The following is a 20,506-nucleotide window of genomic DNA, read 5'->3' as shown; positions in this document are numbered from 1 at the left end:
TCTGTAAGTATATCACATGCTACATCTCCACTGAGCATAATTCTCGTACAGAAGAGATGTATGTTATATCCCAGTCAGGTGGAAGCTGACTGCTGCTGTATTCTTTAGTGGTGTTTGCATCCAAATTATTCATGCGAAGGGGCACAGGGAGAGCAGCTGAGGGGACACATACTCTGATCTGTAGGTAATGATGGTTTATTAACCCTTATATGAGGGGTTTGTCCAGACCTGATTGAAGTAAATGGAAACAGGAATGTTCCTATCAGGACAGGAAAATATGCCGGCCCAGCAGTGTCTTTGTGAATATTCAGTTATGACCTAGAGTCCATCAGTCACAGAAGTCTTGTCAAAGACTTCATTGGATTTAGTCTGTGTCCTGAATATCTACTTGCACTTTGGTACCTAGGTAATATATCAAAACCCATTTTTGTTCATTCCTGTTGTAGTTTTGAAAATACATATGCCTAAAGGAGCAATGTTTCATTCTTCTCCATGTGTTGTCTGAATATGTCAGATGTTTGCACATGTCCAAATTTCACTTACTGCTGTTCAGTATTGGACACTCTGTGCAAGGTCTCTATGAAGATGTGTTTTGGTGACTTCTTTTGGCATGAGAGGTAACTGCAGAGAATTATTTTGCCTTAAGAAAAGGCAATACTGCATAACTTATTTCCCACACAAGATTTCTGTGATAGTAGGAGGAAGACAAAGCAGTGTCCATCTAAGTTTTTAGGGGCATTTTGGCCCTGTCTGCATGCATTTGATAAAATGGTCAGTTTCAAATAGGAGATGAAAAAGTAACCTTGGTAAATTTGTTTGCTTGATGCTGTCTGCAAATGAATTCTGAGAAAATACAAGGTATTTAAATAAGCATTTACACCAAAACATGATTTCCTTTAATCTCCCTGAGATTACTTATTGATGTGGTTTTCTGCACTGAGCTATACAGCAGTGCTTTAAAAAAACCCAGGCACATCTGCATTAAGAGACATAAAATCAGCAGAAGTACTGAAGATTAAAATTTTCTTTCCATAAAATAAATTGATTGATAAAATGTGCATCATAAAAATAACCCCATTAGCGCTCAGGAAAAGGAAGCTAGTGTAGTGTTCACAGAGTTATTCCACTGTAGTATTCAAACTAGATTACTAAGTAGTAGTGTACTGTTACAAGCCATAAAAAAAAACCTTCTGCAGGAGAACTAGAAACCTTACTGCCTGGTTAAAAAGAGTATGTCCACATACTGAATTCTGTGGACACCTCATTCTTGTACCAGCGCACTGTAACCCGCACATGATGACTGCAGCTAATACAGAAGTAAGCACAGCATTTTCATAGCTGCTTTATTTCCTGCTCTTGTGTTCCGTAGGAATGGCACTGCAAGCAGGGCACTCTATTGCCTCATTTTAGAATAGGGCAGAAAGGAGGGAAGTAAAATATGTGTTTTCTCCCATACCAAACCCCATCCAAATTAACCCTTTCGTAACTCTCATCATCTTTTTCACAACTTGCTCCCTTCCAAGTTATTGAGGAGCTGTGCATAATATGTGTCTTGATTACCAGATGATCTTTGGACACATCTGCAAGATCCTATTCCTATAACCTTCAGCAGCAGATCAGCATAGCTTTATTTTAGTTAACCAAATATTTGGTATGGCCCTGCTTATGATCTATTCCTCGACAATTTTAGTGATAAAGGAATCTTATATTGAATGATTTATTGTACTGAGTGCCTCCAAGAATTGCTCTCCTTCCATGTAGCCTGAAGTAGTACGTAAATTAACATTCATTTGAATGGATGCTGCATAGAGAGCTCATGACAAAGTATGCCTCAGCAAGCAGCAGTGAGCACAGCAAACTCTTTATGTGGCAAATAGAAAAACCTGTTCAGTATTACACTTGTATTCTCTCCTGAAAACTGGGCATCTGTTGGGGATTCTAATAAACCCTGAGCTAAGATTTGCTGCTGTCTCGTGACCCTGCATTAGACATAATTTGTAAAACATACAGAAATCTTTCTGGAGGAAAGGTGTACAAGGCACTCAAGACAGATCCACGCAAAACTCCCCAGTTTCAGTCCATTTGATTTATGCAGTGTCGGAAAAGATTTTTAGATGAGGTAACTCTTACTGTCTTAATGTTGAACTGTGATGATTTATAATAGTTTAAATCAACAGACGCTAACTTAGGACCTGGTATTTTTTAAATAGCTGGGTGTGATCATATTGATTTGACTCTTCCAGCCTGTGTTTTTCATGGGATTTGTATTTAAACATGAATTAAATTCTGAAGTAGAATTATAAACAAGGTTTTGAGTTTAACTGCATTTTATGCCTCAAGTCTGCAAATGAGCTCCAGTTCCAGTAAAAACTGAATGCTGGTCTCTGCAAATGTTTAATGGAGCTTAATGACTTTTTGAGCAGCTCTGCTTTGAAGTTTTAACAGGTCTGTTCTGATCTCATTTACATCAGTGAATACCCAAGGCTGTTACTAGAGTAAACCATGATCAAGCTGCCATATCTTAGATCAGAATCACCGCCTAAATTCCTAACAAATCTGAAAGCAAAGGAGTTCAGGTTTGATTGCAAACATTTAGAATTGCTGTAAGTAACAACATTCTTATTGTATTCTTATTATTTTGATTTATGTTTGGGTTTTGCTTGTTTATTTTCCTTCTTTTTCCGCTGACTTTCATTAATATTTATTGTCTGCTCTCAGCAGCTGTTTGATGAGTTGCTGCGTACAAAAGAGAGAGAAGAGAGGGAAATACAGCTTGCTATACAAAATGAACTCAAATTTTGTTTCAGTAAAGAAAACAAGTCAATGCAGTGAAATTTCTTTATTCTCTTCCTGCTTTGTAGAACCCTGGAGTTGACTTTGGAGACATTTCTGAAAGAATAGCTCTACGACAGCGACTGCAGTGCCGGAGTTTTAAGTGGTACTTGGAGAATGTCTATCCTGAAATGAGGGTTTATAATAATACAGTCACTTATGGAGAGGTACTGTATGTCTTTGAAAATACATCATGGCTGCATTAGAGCAGTCCATTCATCTTAGTGGTGGGTATCAGGATGTACAGAGCAATTTCAAGTCAGCACAGCAGTAGCAACAGAAATGCCCTCCCCTACTTTTAATCAGCACTAAGGAGTGTGGCTTTGAGAAGCACTGTCCCTCTCACTGGAGTATATCAGATGAAATCATTCTCGCTAATGATGATACACAATCTCCTTGGCTTTCATTTTAAAATACAGCAGCTCTGAGAACATAAATTTGAGGTAATCGTTTTCCCAAATAGGATGCCACGGATGTCATCAAGAAAACATCAGCAGTCAAGAGAGCTAAAATAATTACAGTTAATGAGAACAGTCGAGTTTGCTGAATTGTTTTTAGGTAAAGAACCATCCCTTTTTTGGGTTTTGCCAGACTATTTGAAGGATTACATTAACTTTATTAATTCCTTTTTGCAATCCTACTTGTTCAGGATAAAAAGGGACATATTGTTGTTCAGATTACGAGGTGAGGCTACCATTTGGGAGGTCTTTTTCTCGGCATGAAAAAGTCATTATAAGAAAAAGAATTTTGCTGCTTTGTGCTCAGATGCTGTATTTTCATTTGCACTTGTGTACCAGTATTGAGGAAGACCTTGGAACACCTACTCAGAGATAGCTGAGTGGATAGGTTACTTAACCCTAATAAAATGCTGGATCCAAATGTGCTGGAAATGTGTAGACGTATCAGTTCACCTCAGCTGTCTGGATCATTTCTTTCTCTTCTGTGAACCAATCAAAACTCCCACATATGCTTGACCCCAGTCTTTAAAGGAGTCAGACATGCCTTCTGTAACTCTTTAAATCTCTATCACATGCCTGCAATGTAGGGACCGCTGTCACTTATCACTGTGAACTGGGGCGAAGTTCTCGGAGCTCTCCTGCTGCATAATGTTTTTAAGATTCTGTTTTAATTGTCTACATGAACTACTATTAAATGCAAAGGCAATATATTTTCACACAAGACAACTAAATGGACATTATTCCTTTCTGTTCCTTTTGATTGACTTCATATAAAAATAAGTCGAGCACTTCAGATATAGATACAAAGTGCAAGTTTTATTGCATAATATCACTTTGCATCCTAATATAACTATCCCTGGCAGTAACTGAGGAAAGACATTTAGTAAATTCAACAGGAGCTATTAGTAACTGTCAGCTCCGAGAAGGCTGTTAACTGCGAAGAACATTGGCAGAACTGCCAATGTTGTGTCAATTATACCAGACAGTTAGCAAGCTGGGATCTAAAAAGAAGTTTGTTTCTGTTGAGTGGTCACATAGAAGGTTCTTGAGTCAAACAGGAAGTTTAGTGATGCAAGTATCTAATTCATTAAAATTTATAATAAAATGGAGCCACACAAGCTATTTAGCTAGTATAAACTGGCATAGTTCACTTTCAGTCTTACATGCCCATAATGAAAAAACTAGAGGCTTCATCCTAAATGACATCAAGCTTGTTATTAAATACTTTCTCTTCTGGTTATTTTCCTGGAGGAAAAGATGTCTGGATTTTAGTGAGTTTAAAGGAAAATAAATGTATTGAGTAGATGTGAAACAGATTGAAACAGTAGTAAAAATATATTTCCTAGTGACTCAATTCACATTTTTTAAAGCCATGTCATAAAGCTGTCTTCATCTTCTTTAGCCTTTATAGTACCCGAGTCATAAACTAAACCTCCTGAAATTTAACTGTTGGTGAGCCCCCTTATCCGATCAGATCCCCTGTTATGCTCGTACACCGTAATATGAAGGATTATTTACTGATTTTCCGACATCTCCTGCAGCAGCTATTTCTATATTATGGGGGTGGCCAGACAAATACTGCACAGTCTAAACCAAAACTGACCTGTTGACTGTTTCAAAATGTCCGTCTAAATAACTTGTTTAAGATACCTGTAAAATTTTTCTATGTCCAAAATATGTGTGTAATACTTCTAGCCTGAAAAGAAAGGCAGGCCTGAAATTTCACAAGACCTCCAGCTCGCTTTTATAGACTTGTAAATTCTTCTTGTCTGGGGAGGCACGTGAATTTTTCACCTCATTGGATCTCCGAACCCACACTTTAAATATATTGAAAGCCTTCCAACACTGCTTATCATTGCTGTATCCTTTCACAACAATGTGCTTTACGTCACTTCTGTACATAACCATATACTATGTTCTCAATTCAAATAAATTTTTTTCACATGCTTTTTTTAGTTTTATATAACCAATAGAAGCAAACAAAAGGGTGCCACATCCAACACCAATCCTGGGTAGTTCCTATGCCATTTGGTGAAGTCACATTCTCAACATATAGGGTCAAAATTTATATTTACACAAGGGTAATTTGGAGCAAAATTTGGCCTGGGTTTCTTAAAGTGAATTTTATGGGGGTTTGATCTTTGAGCAACTGCTAAAAATATGACTCTGACCCAAGGTCTGTAAAGACAGCAGTTGTCCAAATAATGTCTTTTCTTGTAGCAAATTCACTGTTGGCATCCTGTCATATCTGGAGAATAAGCATGTGTTTCTCAGAGAACAGTTTTACATACTAGTTGTTTCAGTAGCTGTAGTGCAGCTAAGATTTAGCTAGATTGGACTTGCATCATACAAATTAATTTCTAATACAACTGTTTTCTTTCTGATCCGGTTATAGGTGCGTAACAGCAAAGCTAGTGGCTACTGTTTAGATCAGGGAGCCGAAGAGGATGACAAAGCAATCCTTTATCCATGCCATGGAATGTCCTCTCAGGTAAATGGTTAAAATCCCATAATTAATGAGAAACCTTTAACTTAAAGAATTTTCAGAAGAAACAAAAAGTAATTTGGTGCATTTGAGTTGAGTTTGGCAGTACATTCCTGAGTTCCAAAGGAAAATATGTGGCTTTACTCCAGTCTTTTTGGGTGCCCTTTCCAAGGCTGTTCCAAAGCACATGAATCTATACATCGAAGGTGCCAGTTAGGAAAACAGAAGAGTCATGATAATTTGTTTTAATAACAGAGCGATCCACCGCAGATTAATGAATTTAGACAGTTTGTATGAGTGAGAAGCTGTTCTCGTTATGACTTGACTTATTCTAGGAATAGTACCTCTTTAAATTAACTGTTCATTGGTCCAATAGGCTCCTGTGAAGAAATGATTTAGCAAGCTGCTGATGTGATTCCCCAAGTAGGCAAAAAGTTAAGCACATATTTAACATCAACTTCAAAGGGAATTAAGAATATCTTTTAAGTTAATACTTTTCTAAAATAGAAGATTTCTCTTTTGTCAGTCCCCATGCATATTATTATTTTCTTACAGATGTCTGAAGATTTAAAAATGACATTTCTTCTTTCCATATGCATAGTGATGTTACTTGTTTTTTAAATACAAGTTGGATATTATTTAAATCCAGGACTTGAGCTTCTTCTGAAATGTAATTCTAGTTTCTTTTGAAGTACCATCTGAATCAAAACTATGTTAATGAACATTCTCATGTGTAAATAAACTCTAACCTTATCACAGACTTAACAATTATCTAAAGTTCAGTTGTATGCATATTGATTTGGAGTCCTGGTGCATACATCATCATGGAGGCATAACAAGAGTCGCAAAATATAAATATTGCCTATTGTGCTTAATTGCAAGCTGGTGAAGAGTCATACCTTATTAGAGCAGTGTGATAGACAGTAATTCCTACTGACAAAAGGTCCTTTTGGCAGGATCATTATGGATCATTTGGCTGACACTTTCCTAGTAGAGGCAGAAGGAACAGCCTTTGAGTCAGGTAACAAAATAGTGTTGCTTAATTAGATGTAAATGAGCTTTCCAAGAAGACTGTAGTTAGAGATGTCAAGGCACTCAGAGTTCAGTCTCTTGCTCCATTCTGACCAGAAAGTTACAAATTTAAGTCCTTCTAGAAAGTCCCTTTGCAACTTCTAATCTCCTGTTATTGTGCTAGCATTGAGAAGAACAATGAAACAAATGGTTCTGTCTGTAATTTATTTTTCAATTTAAGCCCTTAACCTACTTGTTTGCCTCCATGACTCCTGTTTCATAGAATATGCCTTGACCTCCAGAAGAAGAAAATAGATGAGGGCATAAGTTACTGTGAATTTATTGGAAAGGAAGTGCGATGTGCCCAGCTTCTCGTGACTAACTCTAGTAAATTTTGGGGCATAAAGTAGCTTGCCTCTCACATCCAGTTGTGACCAATTTTTTCCATTAAGGAACAGGTCATTTTCCTTTTAGTAAGATGTAAATATGTTGCCTAGTAGATGATGCCTTTTGAATTGTAGGCCCTATACTTGACACTGGGCAGCTCTTCTCAGGTGCAAATAACAATACACAAAGTATTTACTGCCCAAGAAGTTGAACTTGGGCAGTGACCAGTTAAATCTCTTCTGGCTCACTTCTGCTACAGGTCTTCAGTATCCTGTCTGTGTGAATTTTCTGGAAACACCTGAAAAGCTGTTTTTAGACTTTACATTACAGCCACAAGCTAGAGCCCTTTTGTTACTGGCACTGTATAAATGCATAAAAAGAGAAAGTCACTCCTCCCAACCCTTAAAATCCAAAGCATCCCCTGTGTGTGAGAATTATAAAAGTATGGGAAAGGCAAAAAGTTAATCTACCAAATCATCCTGCACACTTTCCGTTTCCTCTTTTTTAAAAAAAAAAAAAAAGGAAAAAGGCAAAAAGTTTTAATTCTGCAAGAAACACCAAGCAGAAGGCAGAGGTGATGTTTTATCTAAGTTGAGTATTTCACAGACAAGCATGGGTTGGAGCCACTCAAATGCAGCCAAGTTAATTAATGATTACACAGCTGGAAAACTTCTATCATCTCACCACAATTTACAAAATTAATTCAGTATGAGAACCACAGCTGCACAAACCCTAATCAAGGATATTCAAGCACATAGCATGAAAGGTGTTGACAGCAAGCATTTTAAGATATTAAATAAACATTTTTAAAGCCCCTTTTCTAATCAGCCTGGGTGAGCATAGTTGTCTGCTATGTTTAGCTTTCGGTTTCTGACAGTTTTTTCATCTCAAGCATAGGGCATAAAATACCCCTACTGAATTGAGATTTGGGTCAGTTGTACATGCCCTACTGAATATAAAAGAATATAAACATGGACCTCATTTTCAGCAGTTAGTTAGGTTATCACTGGTGCTTGATATGTCCTACCGGTGTGAAAGCCTCTCACTATTCATCTACAGTCTTGTTTGTTTTTCATACTCTTCAATTCTGACAAGCAAATTGCCAGTGATTTTAGTACACGCATGGTTCCACTGAAACCAACAGAAGTCAGTCAAGTGTTTAAAGAAAGCTGAGTTAGGAACAAGATTACTGTTCATCTGTGATAAAATGTTCTTTTCTTCTATTTACCCTATTTCCCTTGCATATTGCACACCTCTGAATGGTGTTGTCCTTCATTACCAGTGAAAAATAAAAGTGCTCCACCGTTACTGCTCCATGAACAAAATGCCTTTTCCTATGTGTATTCTCAAGATCAGTTTTTACCATGATAAATCACATCTTTTCAATGACATCAGCTTTTAAATTTCTTTAGTCAAACAGGGACAAGCTCTTCTATGGATGCTCTGGAATGCATTTAGCCTGACTTTACATCAATTTAGCTTAATGAATTTGACTCGAGCTAAGTCAGTGTAAGCTAACGGGAATATACAGACAAGGTTTTGCATCAGTCTAAGCTGATTTCAAAATTTGCTTTACAGAAAAGTAGTGTCATTTTTATCTGTGTTCATTAGATCTGCAGTTTGAATCTAACCCCTTTCAGGAAAAAAGGTTTGCAAATACTGCTGGGAGAGCAATAGGGAACAGTCCAGGGCTAGAGAAAATTCAGAAACTAAGCAATATATTGGGAGTCTTGAACTGCCTTGCCTCTGCATGTGGCTTGTCTTGTACAATCACCTGTAAAGCCCATTGGTTCTATAGCACTGCATAATACCCTTTTGCTGTAAAACAAATTTAAAAAAAAAAGGGGGGAGGGGGAGGCAGACAACACAACCCCCCAAAAGTGGAATGTGTTGTTCTGGAAGCTTCCTAGAATGGTTATAGGACATGCAGGTTTTGAACCATGTGAGACTCCCCACCTATACAGCCTCAGTGGAAATATTCACTGTCTCAGAGTCTGTCTTGAATGCTGTGATGTGGAGCTGATTATGTGGCATATGAAAGAAGAGGAGAAGTTAATAAAATAGCATCCTAGGATCACAGGGCCGTGGTGAACAGGCTCCTTCTCCACCCTCCTCTCTTCCCTTTCACACTGAGAGAAAGGGGAGGCACGGCAGCTGTGAAAGTGAGAACTCCTTTGGCATTGAGATCAAGCAGAAAGAAGGGAGATCTCAATGTTCGCATTCCTGGAGCCTGCAGCTTCACAAACAGATGGAATAAGAGGAGATGAAAGGCTTTACTTAAACTTGCTTGAGGGCAGATATTTAACATTTTGGTTGGTAGAGCTATGGTTTTCCAGAGTTGCACACTGGGTAGCAGGTCTGATTGCTTAGAGCAGGGTGGATGAAAAGGTAGTTTCTTAACTTGCAGGAAGCAGTGGGTGAGATTCTGTAACAAACCTGGAAGTTTGGTAACTTGTGACCAGTTTGTCTTGTGGTGACAAGTATTCTGGACACTTAAGGTATTTCAGATTCCTGTATAGCTCGCTGTTGCAGTTGCTATGTCAGCTTACAGCCTACCTTAACCTGCAGGGCTGAAGGATCATTAAAGATTTTCTTTTGCTTGGAGAACAACAGTGAGAGATAGGGGTTAAATTTAGTGTGGAAAGCTACCAGACCCATCTGTGTAACTGCTTCCTACAAACAACTACCTGTTGTTATTTTTTGCTTTTTTTCACTTGACTGGAAATTAGCAGGAATGGATTTTCTGAAGTAAAATCCTTCTGTTAAAAGCTGGCATTTACTTATCACATTGATGCTCCTGGAGGATCACCTTCCATAGGTAGCACCGCTCACTATTTTTGAACCAGATTTGGTGGTTTTCATAAACAACCTTTGACATCTTTTCCATTCTGCTCAGATTTCTGAATGTTGAAGGAAAAACCGTCCTATGTTATCATAGGTACAGCAGATAGTATCGGGATTAGATCTTGAAGTATTTAATAGAGTGCTTAGTTTCAGTGTCGTTTATGTGAATCCTTCAGCTCTTCTCAGATAAAAGAGAAAAACAGAGCAAAGGTCCATCCTTATGTGATGTATAAAACTGCTTCTGTTCTGCTGCTTGCAATGGGAGTGTGTGGATACCTAAGGTTCTCAGCCCATCAAGACTTGCACAGGCTTTTTTTTTTTTAATGAACGGGATTGAATATTCCTTAATAAAGGGGACTTTGTCATTAGATTTTGGCTGGCTGGCACTGGGAATGGATTTGGTGTGATGTATCATGCCCACAGTTCTAATGCAAATTCACAGGTTATTTCTTTTTCGGTATGGCAGTGGCACTTAAGATCAGATTTGAACACAGCAGGTGTAATTTTCACGATTTCATTGACACTCTCAGTTTCTGCTTTCTAGTCTACAGTAATAAGCAACTTACTTTAATGCTTATTTTATTTTCACAGTTTATGTTGTCTCTAGGAAGTTATGATATGGAGTCTTTGGAGGGAGATGTTATTAATCATATAGTAGTTTCCTGAACCTTAATTTCTGGTCTGATTTTGCAGAAGCAGGCACTAAAGCTTTACTATGTAATATGGTCTGAACTGATAATAGTTTGTGGGTGGCTTTTTTAGAATTTTATTTTATTTTACGATAAGCCTAAGTTTTTATGACTGTTGGAACTCTTGGCAGAAAGTACAGATTCAGGAAAATTAAGCCCATGGTGGTTTGTTTGTCTCGTCATTGTATAGATAGCAGTTTCTTGCACCGGGCCATCTCTGACTCTGTTGAGCTGTCACACAATTGCCACTTTCAACATTGGGGATAGTTTAGAGTTAGCATACCTTCCACTTGTAAGGCCTAAGCAGAAATGGTACTTTCTGCTTTGACAGGCTTGTGTATAACAGTGCCTTTCCCAAGTTCATGGCTACTGTGATGCAGAGCACGTGCAATTCTGGCTATTGAGATTCTAATGACAAAGAATATTTTAAACCATTTTAATAGTGGTACAGAAAATGCTGCTCATCTTAAACCACAGGAAAAATCGATCCTATACTACAAAGCAGGTAGCTCATTATAAACAGTGGTTCTGATTATCTAGATAAGGCAAAGCCAACCAGGTTGCTAGGTGGTATTTTGGGACCTGGAGAGATATAATAAAGACTGCAAAATGAACACATTTCCCAGTCAGTGTAAGTTTCAGCGATGCCTGCAGTTCATTTGAACTCTGCTGAGTACCCATTAGATACAAGAAGTGTGAAATACACAGGCAGGTTCTACTTTCAAAAAAAAAAAAAAAAATTGTGGGTTTTTTTCCGTCCTTTATATGGGAAAAAAGGACATTAATTTGTCCGAGCTGGCAGTCCATTCACATTTTGAATCACTTTGCTTGCTTGAGCTTCTTTTACATATGTCCCCCATACCTTTATAGCGAAAGGCAAAAAAAAAAAAAAAAAAAAAGTGTCTCGATTTATTGTGTATAGACAGTGCCTCGACAATGACATTGTTCATACTAAGGAGCATCCTCATGTGGTTATCCCTCTGCTTTCTTTGATGTAGACTCTGTTCTAACTCTGCGCTTCACATGGTTGCTCTGAACAGAAGTGGCAGGTGGGAAAATGAACACATACTTTGTCAAAGGGCATCTGGTCTGGGAGCGAGTAGACCATGTTCTTTTTACCACCAGCAAGATATGATTATTCACAGCATGACTCTTCTGAGGTTAATAAGGATGGCGGTAGAAAGCTAGGCTCTAATTTGAGGTTTTTTGATTGACTCTTAATGATATCTCAGGCACTGGTCAGTAGCATCCAATAAATGGCAGGCACTTCTGACCTTCCTTCCCTTTCTTGTTAAGTAATTTCAGCCGTATAACAGCAATAAGACCAGACAGGCAGTGAATTTCCTGGGTGATAATTGCATTTCTTCGGTGGCTCAGATCTTCACCCTGCAGCATCCAGCCTCACAGCATACAAGCCACGTAGCTGACTCCATTTTGCAGTCTTTTGGCACCTGGGTGCTGCACTTGACTACTACTAGGGTAAGGAGGACAAAATATTATGCTGGTGTAATGACTCTGGATTTAAACACAGAAGAAGTGAGAAGTCGATACATCTGATTTGATGTATTGGCCTGCTGCCAAATTAACATTGTGCATTTTCACGTTAATGTGCTTTGAAATCTCCCTCAATAGGCTCTCCCTCAACCATTCTAGAAAGTAGCAGTAATTAAGGGGTTTACTTATTAATTTTTGCAACTTATGAGGACTCCATCACTATCATAGTTATCTCAGTGCAATGTGATAGAGAGTGAGCTGACAGAGCCCCTTTTCCCTCTAAATGAGCATCCTAAAACCACCATTAAGGCTTTGAGGCTTTATTAGAATACAGATTGAAAAAAATTGTAGTAGAGAAAAATCAGATCTGGAAGAGGCAGAATAAAGGGTTTGAAATCAACCTTCCTTCATCAAGACTCTGTTCTTCAGGCCTGCTATCATCCAGCAGTTCTTCAGTGGCTTCTTGGGTTGCAAGAAACTCTTCAAGATCCCCAGTGTGTCCCTAGGAAAAGCTTTCTTTTCCTCCAGTGCCTTGAGATGTGGGTTTATGTCTGCTGCCTGCTCTCCCAGGAGCTTGCAGGCTCCGCGCTGGCTGTGTCCTTTCCCCTGCATGCTGTGTGGGAGGTTGTGCCGTCCCAGCAAGCTCGTAGCACTCTGAGAAGGAGCAGTGTCGCCCTCCTCTCTGACCCAAAATGTAGCAGTGTGAGAAGGCAAATGGGCAGCCACCCTCTGCTTACAGAAAAAGGCTGCTGTGAACAAAGCAAAACTTTTCTCTTCCATCACAAATTTGTATTGTGACAATTAGTCCTGATTGACAAGAGCCATCTACAGATATTCTTTAGGTCTTTAAATATTTTCCCTTGGTCCAATATTAATGTAATAAAATATATTCTGGCATGCTGAGATTACAGGAGACCAATTTTTTTACCTCACCTTCTGCATATGGATTTTTTTTTCTCGAGGGCCGTTCTACTGTGAATGACTTGAGGCAAGTGAAATCATCACTTGAAATAGAAGAAAGGTTAAAAAAAAAATTACACTTCTGTAAAAATTAACAAGAATGATTGTGCCTAAGTTTTTTTTATTAAAAAAAACCCTCTAAAATAATAAATGGCCCTCACCTGAAGCCTCCAATTACAGCCAGTAGCATTTACCACATCGCTAAATTACAGAACAGTTAAGCCTCGCACAAAACTGAAATATCAGAGTGTGGTTCTTTATTATATAAGCCTGAATCGTAGAATGGTTTGGGTTGGAAGGGACCTTGAAGATCATCTAGTTCCAACCCCCCTGCCATAAGCAGGGACACCTTCCACCAGACCAGGTTGCTCAAAGCCCCATCCAACCTGGCCTTGAACACTGCCAGGGATGGGGCATCCACAACCTCTCTTGGCAACCTGTTCCAGTGCCTCACCACCCTCACGGTGAAGAGCTTCTTCCTAATACCTAATCTAAATCTACCCTCTTTCAGTTTAAAGCCATTACCCCTTATCCTACGACTACATGCCCTTGTAAAAAGTCCCTCTCCAGCTTTCTTGTGGGCCCCCTTTAGGTACTGGCAGGCTGCTGTAAGGTCTTCCCAGAGCCTTCTCTTCTCCAGGCTGAACGACCCCAACTCTCTCAGCCTGTCCTCATAGGAGAGGTGCTCCAGTCCTATGATCATCTTCGTGGCCCTCCTGTGGACTCACTCCAACAGGTCCATGTCCTGAAGCATATGTTAGCAAATTTGCTGTTATTTCCCTCAAGGTTTCTTTTTCTTTTTTTTTCTCTCATATTTTTGGATACTGGTTGCATAGTTGGATTTTTTTCAGTAACATTTATTTACAAAACCCAGTTAGACTTGTTGCTATCAATAGCCTCTAACAGAGCTCTTAAGAACAAACTGCATGGCAAATTGACATCGTGTCCTTGTTAAATCAACTCCTGCTGAGTGGGTATGATTTACATATTGATTACTTCACTTTCTTGATTGCCCTTTTGCAGTGAAATAGTGGGTAGAGAATGGTGGGGAGCAGAGGTGTGAAAGAAGGGAATATTGTGTCCTATGAGAGACCCTATGTTGGTAAAACAAGTTTCCCAAGCTTTGCCCTTGAACAGCATGTGCTAGACTGGGAAGGTCCCAACATGCAGAAGGACGAAGGACTCCTCACCAGCACTTGGGGCAGAAGCTGGCAGGGAAGGCAGCTGCAGGTCGGCTTTGTGTCCCATCGCTGGGGTCCCTGGGGCTGCAGTTAAAAGTCTTCCCCTTCCTTTCTTCCCCAGCTTGTCCGCTACAGCTCTGAAGGCGTCCTGCAGCTGGGGCCACTGGGCTCCACGGCCTTTCTGCCCGACTCCAAATGCCTTGTTGATGACGGGAAGGGCAGGACACCGACTCTGAAGAAGTGTGAAGATGTCCTAAGGCCAGCACAGAGGTTCTGGGATTTCACACAGGTATGGAAGGAAGAGCTCAGGGAGCCTTGCAGAGATAAATTGGAGAGGAATGCTGCTGTAGAGAATATTTAATGAAAAACAAGCAGGTCTTTAGAGGGCTATTCTAGGAATCCCCACTTATGCCTTCTAGAAATAGTCAGATATGTTTTCCATAGGTCATGTGCTATCCAGGAATTTTCTTATATTATTACTGGCAATTTTGGGGTGTGCTTTCTAAGAATTTTTAGTTTTCCTTTCTTGGACATTTCTCAATTTCTGTAGTGATTGTCAAGAACATACTTGTAAATTTTTTTCTGTGTCTAGGAATTTTTGTTTCTAGAACTTTTCCAGGATTTTTATAGCATCATTCTAGGAATTTTTAGATTTAGAGCTTTCAAATAATTTTTAGGACTTTTGAAGGCATTCTTACAGTTTCTGGGATTTCCTGTATCTTGGGGTCTGTAGGGATTCTCTAATACTTTTTAGATATTTTTCTAGTGATTTCTGGGAAATTTTCTAGCAATTCTGAAATCTAGAATTATCAAGGAATTGTTTTGGCACTTTGTATGGATTATCGAGCTTCTCCTAGAAATTTCTAGCACTTTCTAGGGACTTTTATCACTTGATAATATACAAAACTTTCCAGGCATTTTGTAGTGCTTTCTGGGATTTACAGATCTAGCACTATTTTTCTTCTAGTCTTTTCACCTTTTCTATTCCCTCTTCTAATCCTTCTTTTCTTTTCTTTTTTCTTTTTTCTCTTTTCTCAGAATGGTCCAATCATCAGCAGAGACACTGGCCGTTGTCTAGAAGTGGAAATGTCAAAGGATGCAAATTTTGGGCTTAGATTAGTTGTACAAAGGTGCTCGGGGCAAAAATGGATGATTAGAAACTGGATAAAACATGGCCGACATTGACTGCTGGGGCTGAGAAGCTGCCTCTCCTGCCGTTGTCCATCGCTCTGTGTGCCATATCTTGCAAGGCATTTGTCTTAAAGCAAATTAGTTTGAACTGGACTTGGCTCTCAAGCATCCTCCATAGTTGGGCATTCAAAGGAAAAAAGAAGAAAAAGAAAAGCAGACACATACATGCCCTGTTTGACTCTTCCTTGCTCTAGTAGATGACCTGGGAAGCTTAACATGAGTTTTCTGTTGATTTGGAAATCTTGTGAAGACCAGAACACAACAGAAAAGCGGGTTCCTTGAGCTCTCCTAGAGGAATTAATAGACAGATGTTTCTATGATGAGTTCAAAGGAGAGATCCCAATACTGCCTCATAAAGAGAGTTCTCTGATGGGTAGCTTTTTAGCTTTAAGTTATTGACTGGTGCACAACTCCTGTGGTGAATAATCATGTGCCTTTTTTATTGTACTTCGTATAATAGGGGACTGGAAAAATCCTACCTTTTCAGCATGTCTGGTTCATTGTACTACACAAGAAGATCTGTAAATAACACTGGAAATATAATATAATATATGATAAATTTCAAGGTTGATTTAGGAGTCTCTATTTCTAGAAAGAGACTGTTCCGCAAATGTTTACATGTGGTTCTCAACCTTCAAGCTGCTAAAAAGCAGCATTTTAGAGACCTCTTCTAGTTAGACACAGGTAAATGTTGAATAGGTAAAATAGCCACATGCTCCATTATATTGCCACATTTTACATTTCTTGGCTGTAAAGGCATCACAATATAGCACTTGCATATTTAACTCTTTCGAGGCAGTAAATGTCCTAGTAGATGGATGAATTTCTGGAGGCCTCAGCTGGCCCACAAGCCCTGAGTACATAAGTGCAAGGTTCCCATCCTGCAGTGCTGTGCATGCAGGTGCACTGTTGTGTTGTTCCAGAAACTGCCTGGAAGCTGGATACTCATTACTTCTGAAAATAAGTTGACTGACTTAGGTGCCATCTGCGGAATTTAACAACTTGCATCTTCCATTTTGTTATCCGTCCTGTGAAAATGTCAAATGTGAGCAAATACACTTTGTGAGCACTGTCTAGACAAATCTCCTGAACAAACCAACAAAGTCTTTTCGGTATTTGAAAAACAAACAAAAACCTAGTGATAAGAGAGCAAATTAGAGCAAGAACTAGGCAGCATACAGAAATACTGTTACACTGAAATATAAATATTTTACTGTAGTTGACCCATTGACAGCATCTTTGTGAACCTGAATTTAATAATGTATGCAGTGGTTCATGCAGTATCTCTGCACAGGTAGCCAGAGCAATGACAAGGCCTTATCCAATAGGCTGTCAAAGTTGATGACCACTGTCAACATCAGCAGGCTTTGGATGTGGGTCCATGGCAGACAGCTTTTCATTACAGAAGATTCAGTCATACTGAAGGAGAGACAGAGATGGTATCTGTTAACTTCACTGTTTAATATTTTATAGTAATTTTAAAAAAAAAAAAAGTTTGTTTTGTTTTACTGAGCCAGGAAAATAGGTAATTGCAGACACTGCAGTACCGTGAATCTTGGCAATCTGTTTCTTGAAGAGCTCTTGCCATTCCTATTTCAAGGCATGCTGAACAAACTACAATGGAAACAAAGTTAATTTTTCAAGGGCATGGTATGTAATAAAATATTTACTTTTAACGTGCAAAATCCATCAGTTCTTGTCAACTTTTGGTTGGTATCTAGAGAGCATATCGCTATATTTTGCCCCAACTTTATTTTTGAAATGGAGTGTGCACAATGTAATACAAAGCCAATTCTCCTGGAGTTTATTTGTGGCTAATTGCTGATCTTTATTTATGTCACGTAGATCAGGTTATGCATGAATATATACAAAAGAATAATTCTGGGTGAGATTCTAAATATAAAAATGCTTAAAATTGCGTGTTTATAGTTAGTTGAACACAACCTCTTGAACAGTGTAATAAGACCTGCAGGGAGAGGTAGCATCTTTAAAAAATCAAGCAATAGAGTAAAAAATCATGGACAAGCTCAGTATTCAAGCCTTCCTGCAGGTCTTAAACAGGTAGGAAGCTTCAGGCTAAATATAGATTGGGAACAGTTGCCCTGCATTTAACCTCCTTATGTTAACCCATTAAACAATTTAAAAGGATAGTTACCATCTATTGAGCAGGTGTTGAACGCTTTGTACAGGAGTTCTATTTGTAAGTGACTTTTCATCTTCTCTCCAGATACAATTTCTCCCTTTTCAATTGTATGAAAGCTGTATTCTTCTTTTGTTTACTCTGATGGAGCTTTACCCCTTGAAATATTTGGCTGAGGGAGGTGAGAAGGCAAAAGAAGGGAAAGACTATTTTACTAGGTGAGCTTTTTGGAGAATAACTTTGCAGGTCATTTACACCATTTGTAGTCTTTCCAATGAGCAAGTGCTAACTATTTTAGATGAAGGTGGCTGGAAGTTGAAAGTAATTATATATCAGTGTGACTACTAAATGCCTATTAGAATGTAAAGTTACTGTACTGAACAGAAGCAAATATGCCACATGCTTTTCCCCCCCCCCCCCCTTTTTTTTTTCCTTGTCTTGAATTGCCAATCTACACTTGAGCCTTGGTTAGCAATGGGGCAGCAAGCCTTTCAAATCCTAGGTAAATGAAAAAGAAAGGCTGAATATTTGGAGGAATACCGGGTTTTAAATTTACCTAAAAGGAATATTGCATTTGCATTTTAGGAGCTTTGAAGCTGAGAAGACCAGATAGATCTGTGTTTACTGGCAAAGATTTCAAGCAAGCATGACAACCCTTCATTATGACACCACCATAATGAATGTGAATTGGTTGTCTTGGAATTTTGCTACTGCACGTTTTCAGTGCCCAGTGCAAAGCATCTGAATGTTGCTACACGGTCTGACTGAGAGTGGTCAGTCCTGGCAAGCTTTGAGTGCAGAGGCCACAGGCTGCAGGAGGCTTGCAAGAACCAGACTTTCAGTATAAGAAGGAAAGCGGATTTTTGTGATAGATGAATGGCTCTGAGATTTACAGAATAACATAAAAGAGTTCAAATAACTCTTAAAGTTGGAGTTGGTATTTTCTGTGATTGTCATTTTTTTAAGATTTACTGAAACAATTTCTGATATTTGAAAAACACAGCTGTTGGATTATTTTTACTTTAGTCTTTATCTGTATGAACCACTGCTTTGGCTGTGGTGTTAACATGGTGACTCTGCATGTGAGAGGGTCTTAAATATTCTCTCATAAAAGGAATAATAATAAAAAAGCCTTGAGTATTATCTGTTTTAACCAAAGTCAATGGGTCTCTTGTCAGTGTTTCACCCCTTAGTATAATCTGAAATCCTGCTTAATGCTGTTTCAAATTTTCAGTCGTTTCCCACAGTGCAGCAGTCCAGATATTATGAAAAGTAAGTAATATAGTGTAAATGTAATACGCCTTGTAGAGAAAATTCAGATCAAAATCTTCAACTGCTATTTGGTTTGATTTAGGAGATTATGGAGTTAAATACTAGGTCCTAGGACAGAAGAACAGAAGGTGAGAAAGAACATCAAGTCTAGTACACTGCTGTCAAAGGCAAACCAGTAAAAAAAAATACTTTTGTAAGCATGTCAAGATCCCTAAAAATTGAGTCCTGTGGGGAAAAAAAAGCCCTTTCTCCTTTGAGAGCTATAAACTTTATTCTTGGCTTGACTAAAGCCATTTGTTCCTCAGCCAAAATAGTCCTCTGGCTCCTGAGGTATGCTAACCTCCAGTGGAAAGCAACTAAGAGAAAGAGCTAAAAAAGGTGTTGTTGAAGGACCCAATGGATTCCCCTGCAATTACATAAAGATCTATATTGTGCTCATCCATGAGGCATGAGTGCTCTTCAGGACTATTCCACATCCAAAAAGCTAAACTCTGGTTCCATAGAAGTGATCTAAGACAAAAATATGGAAACAAACAACAGGTCTTCATACATATTCTGAAAGTGTTGAACTATGTATCTCATTTCAATGAATAATTTGGGGCTTGGTGTGTCTGAAGGTCAGGCCTTTGCAGTCTTTGTTTATATTTCTTTTCATCAGTCTGCCTCTTTAAAAACTGTGGTCTAGTAGATGAAAACCTCACTTGCCATGTGACAAGGGGTGTAATCTATCTGACACAGGACAGCTGCAATTTTAAGTACTTAAGCCAGAGCTAATAAGGTTTAATGAAATAGCACCGGTCCTAATCTGTTCCTTAGATCAATTACACAGCATGTAATTCCTTCAGTATCCAGTATTCATTTGAAATGGTTCATTAACAGCCATACTAAAGCACATTATGGCCTGTTTCGGGACCCAGTGAGTTGGGCTGTAGGAAGAACTTCAATAGAAGGTGGAGTTCAGAGGGAGTTTGGCATATTATTATTCAGTTAGGACACAAATACCTTTGTTTTTTTCATGAAAGGCTTTGGGAGGAAGAACAACTGTCAGAATTCACTTAATTAAAAATATTTCTAGCAATGATGTTCCATTTTTGACTGCTGCTATTTCGGCTACCTGCTCCTTACTGCTAATCAAAGTTGATCATGAGATTATGCCACAGACAAAAGATGGTATTGCAAATTAGAAGAACTAGCTAACAAGCTGGATAGAAACCAAGGAATGATCAGGTCTTCACATGTCTCTAGATCTGGATGCCACCAAAGTAAACTTAATATTATGTTCTCTCTGGGAGGAATCCCAAACTTAAACACATTTTTGCATTGCTTCATCAGGAATACCTATTCAAGAGACCACTGTAGTGTGTACCTCTAAATCTTATTTTGCGGATACAATTTGGTTTTTGTGTGTGCGACATTACTGGACTTAAGGTGAGAGCTGTGATTACTGAATGCTTGGAAAATACATGAATTGGCACCATGGTCTACTGCAGTATGTGCGTCATGCATTTATAGCTTCCTGTGTGGCAACAAGGATATTCTTGAAATACTAATGCACTGAGTGC

General features: G+C 38.8%; 1 protein-coding gene across 1 annotated transcript in view; it reads left to right on the top strand.

The window, feature by feature from the left end:
• Positions 1-20,022, top strand: part of GALNT9 (polypeptide N-acetylgalactosaminyltransferase 9) — a 161,602-nt gene extending 141,580 nt beyond the window's left edge. Inside the window, exons 8-11 of the mRNA XM_052797384.1 lie at positions 2,862-2,999; positions 5,686-5,781; positions 14,463-14,630; positions 15,380-20,022. Of these exons, the coding sequence (XP_052653344.1) occupies positions 2,862-2,999; positions 5,686-5,781; positions 14,463-14,630; positions 15,380-15,526 (549 nt within the window). The 3' untranslated portion in view covers positions 15,527-20,022. The remainder of the gene's footprint in view (positions 1-2,861; positions 3,000-5,685; positions 5,782-14,462; positions 14,631-15,379) is intronic.
• Positions 20,023-20,506: the final 484 nt, after the last annotated feature.

Source organism: Harpia harpyja, chromosome 9 (genome assembly GCF_026419915.1).
Source record: "Harpia harpyja isolate bHarHar1 chromosome 9, bHarHar1 primary haplotype, whole genome shotgun sequence".
In the NCBI taxonomy this organism is placed as follows: Eukaryota; Metazoa; Chordata; class Aves; order Accipitriformes; family Accipitridae; genus Harpia; species Harpia harpyja.
The sequence above is the reverse complement of the archived record's forward strand: the minus strand, read 5'-3'. Positions and strand labels throughout refer to the sequence as shown.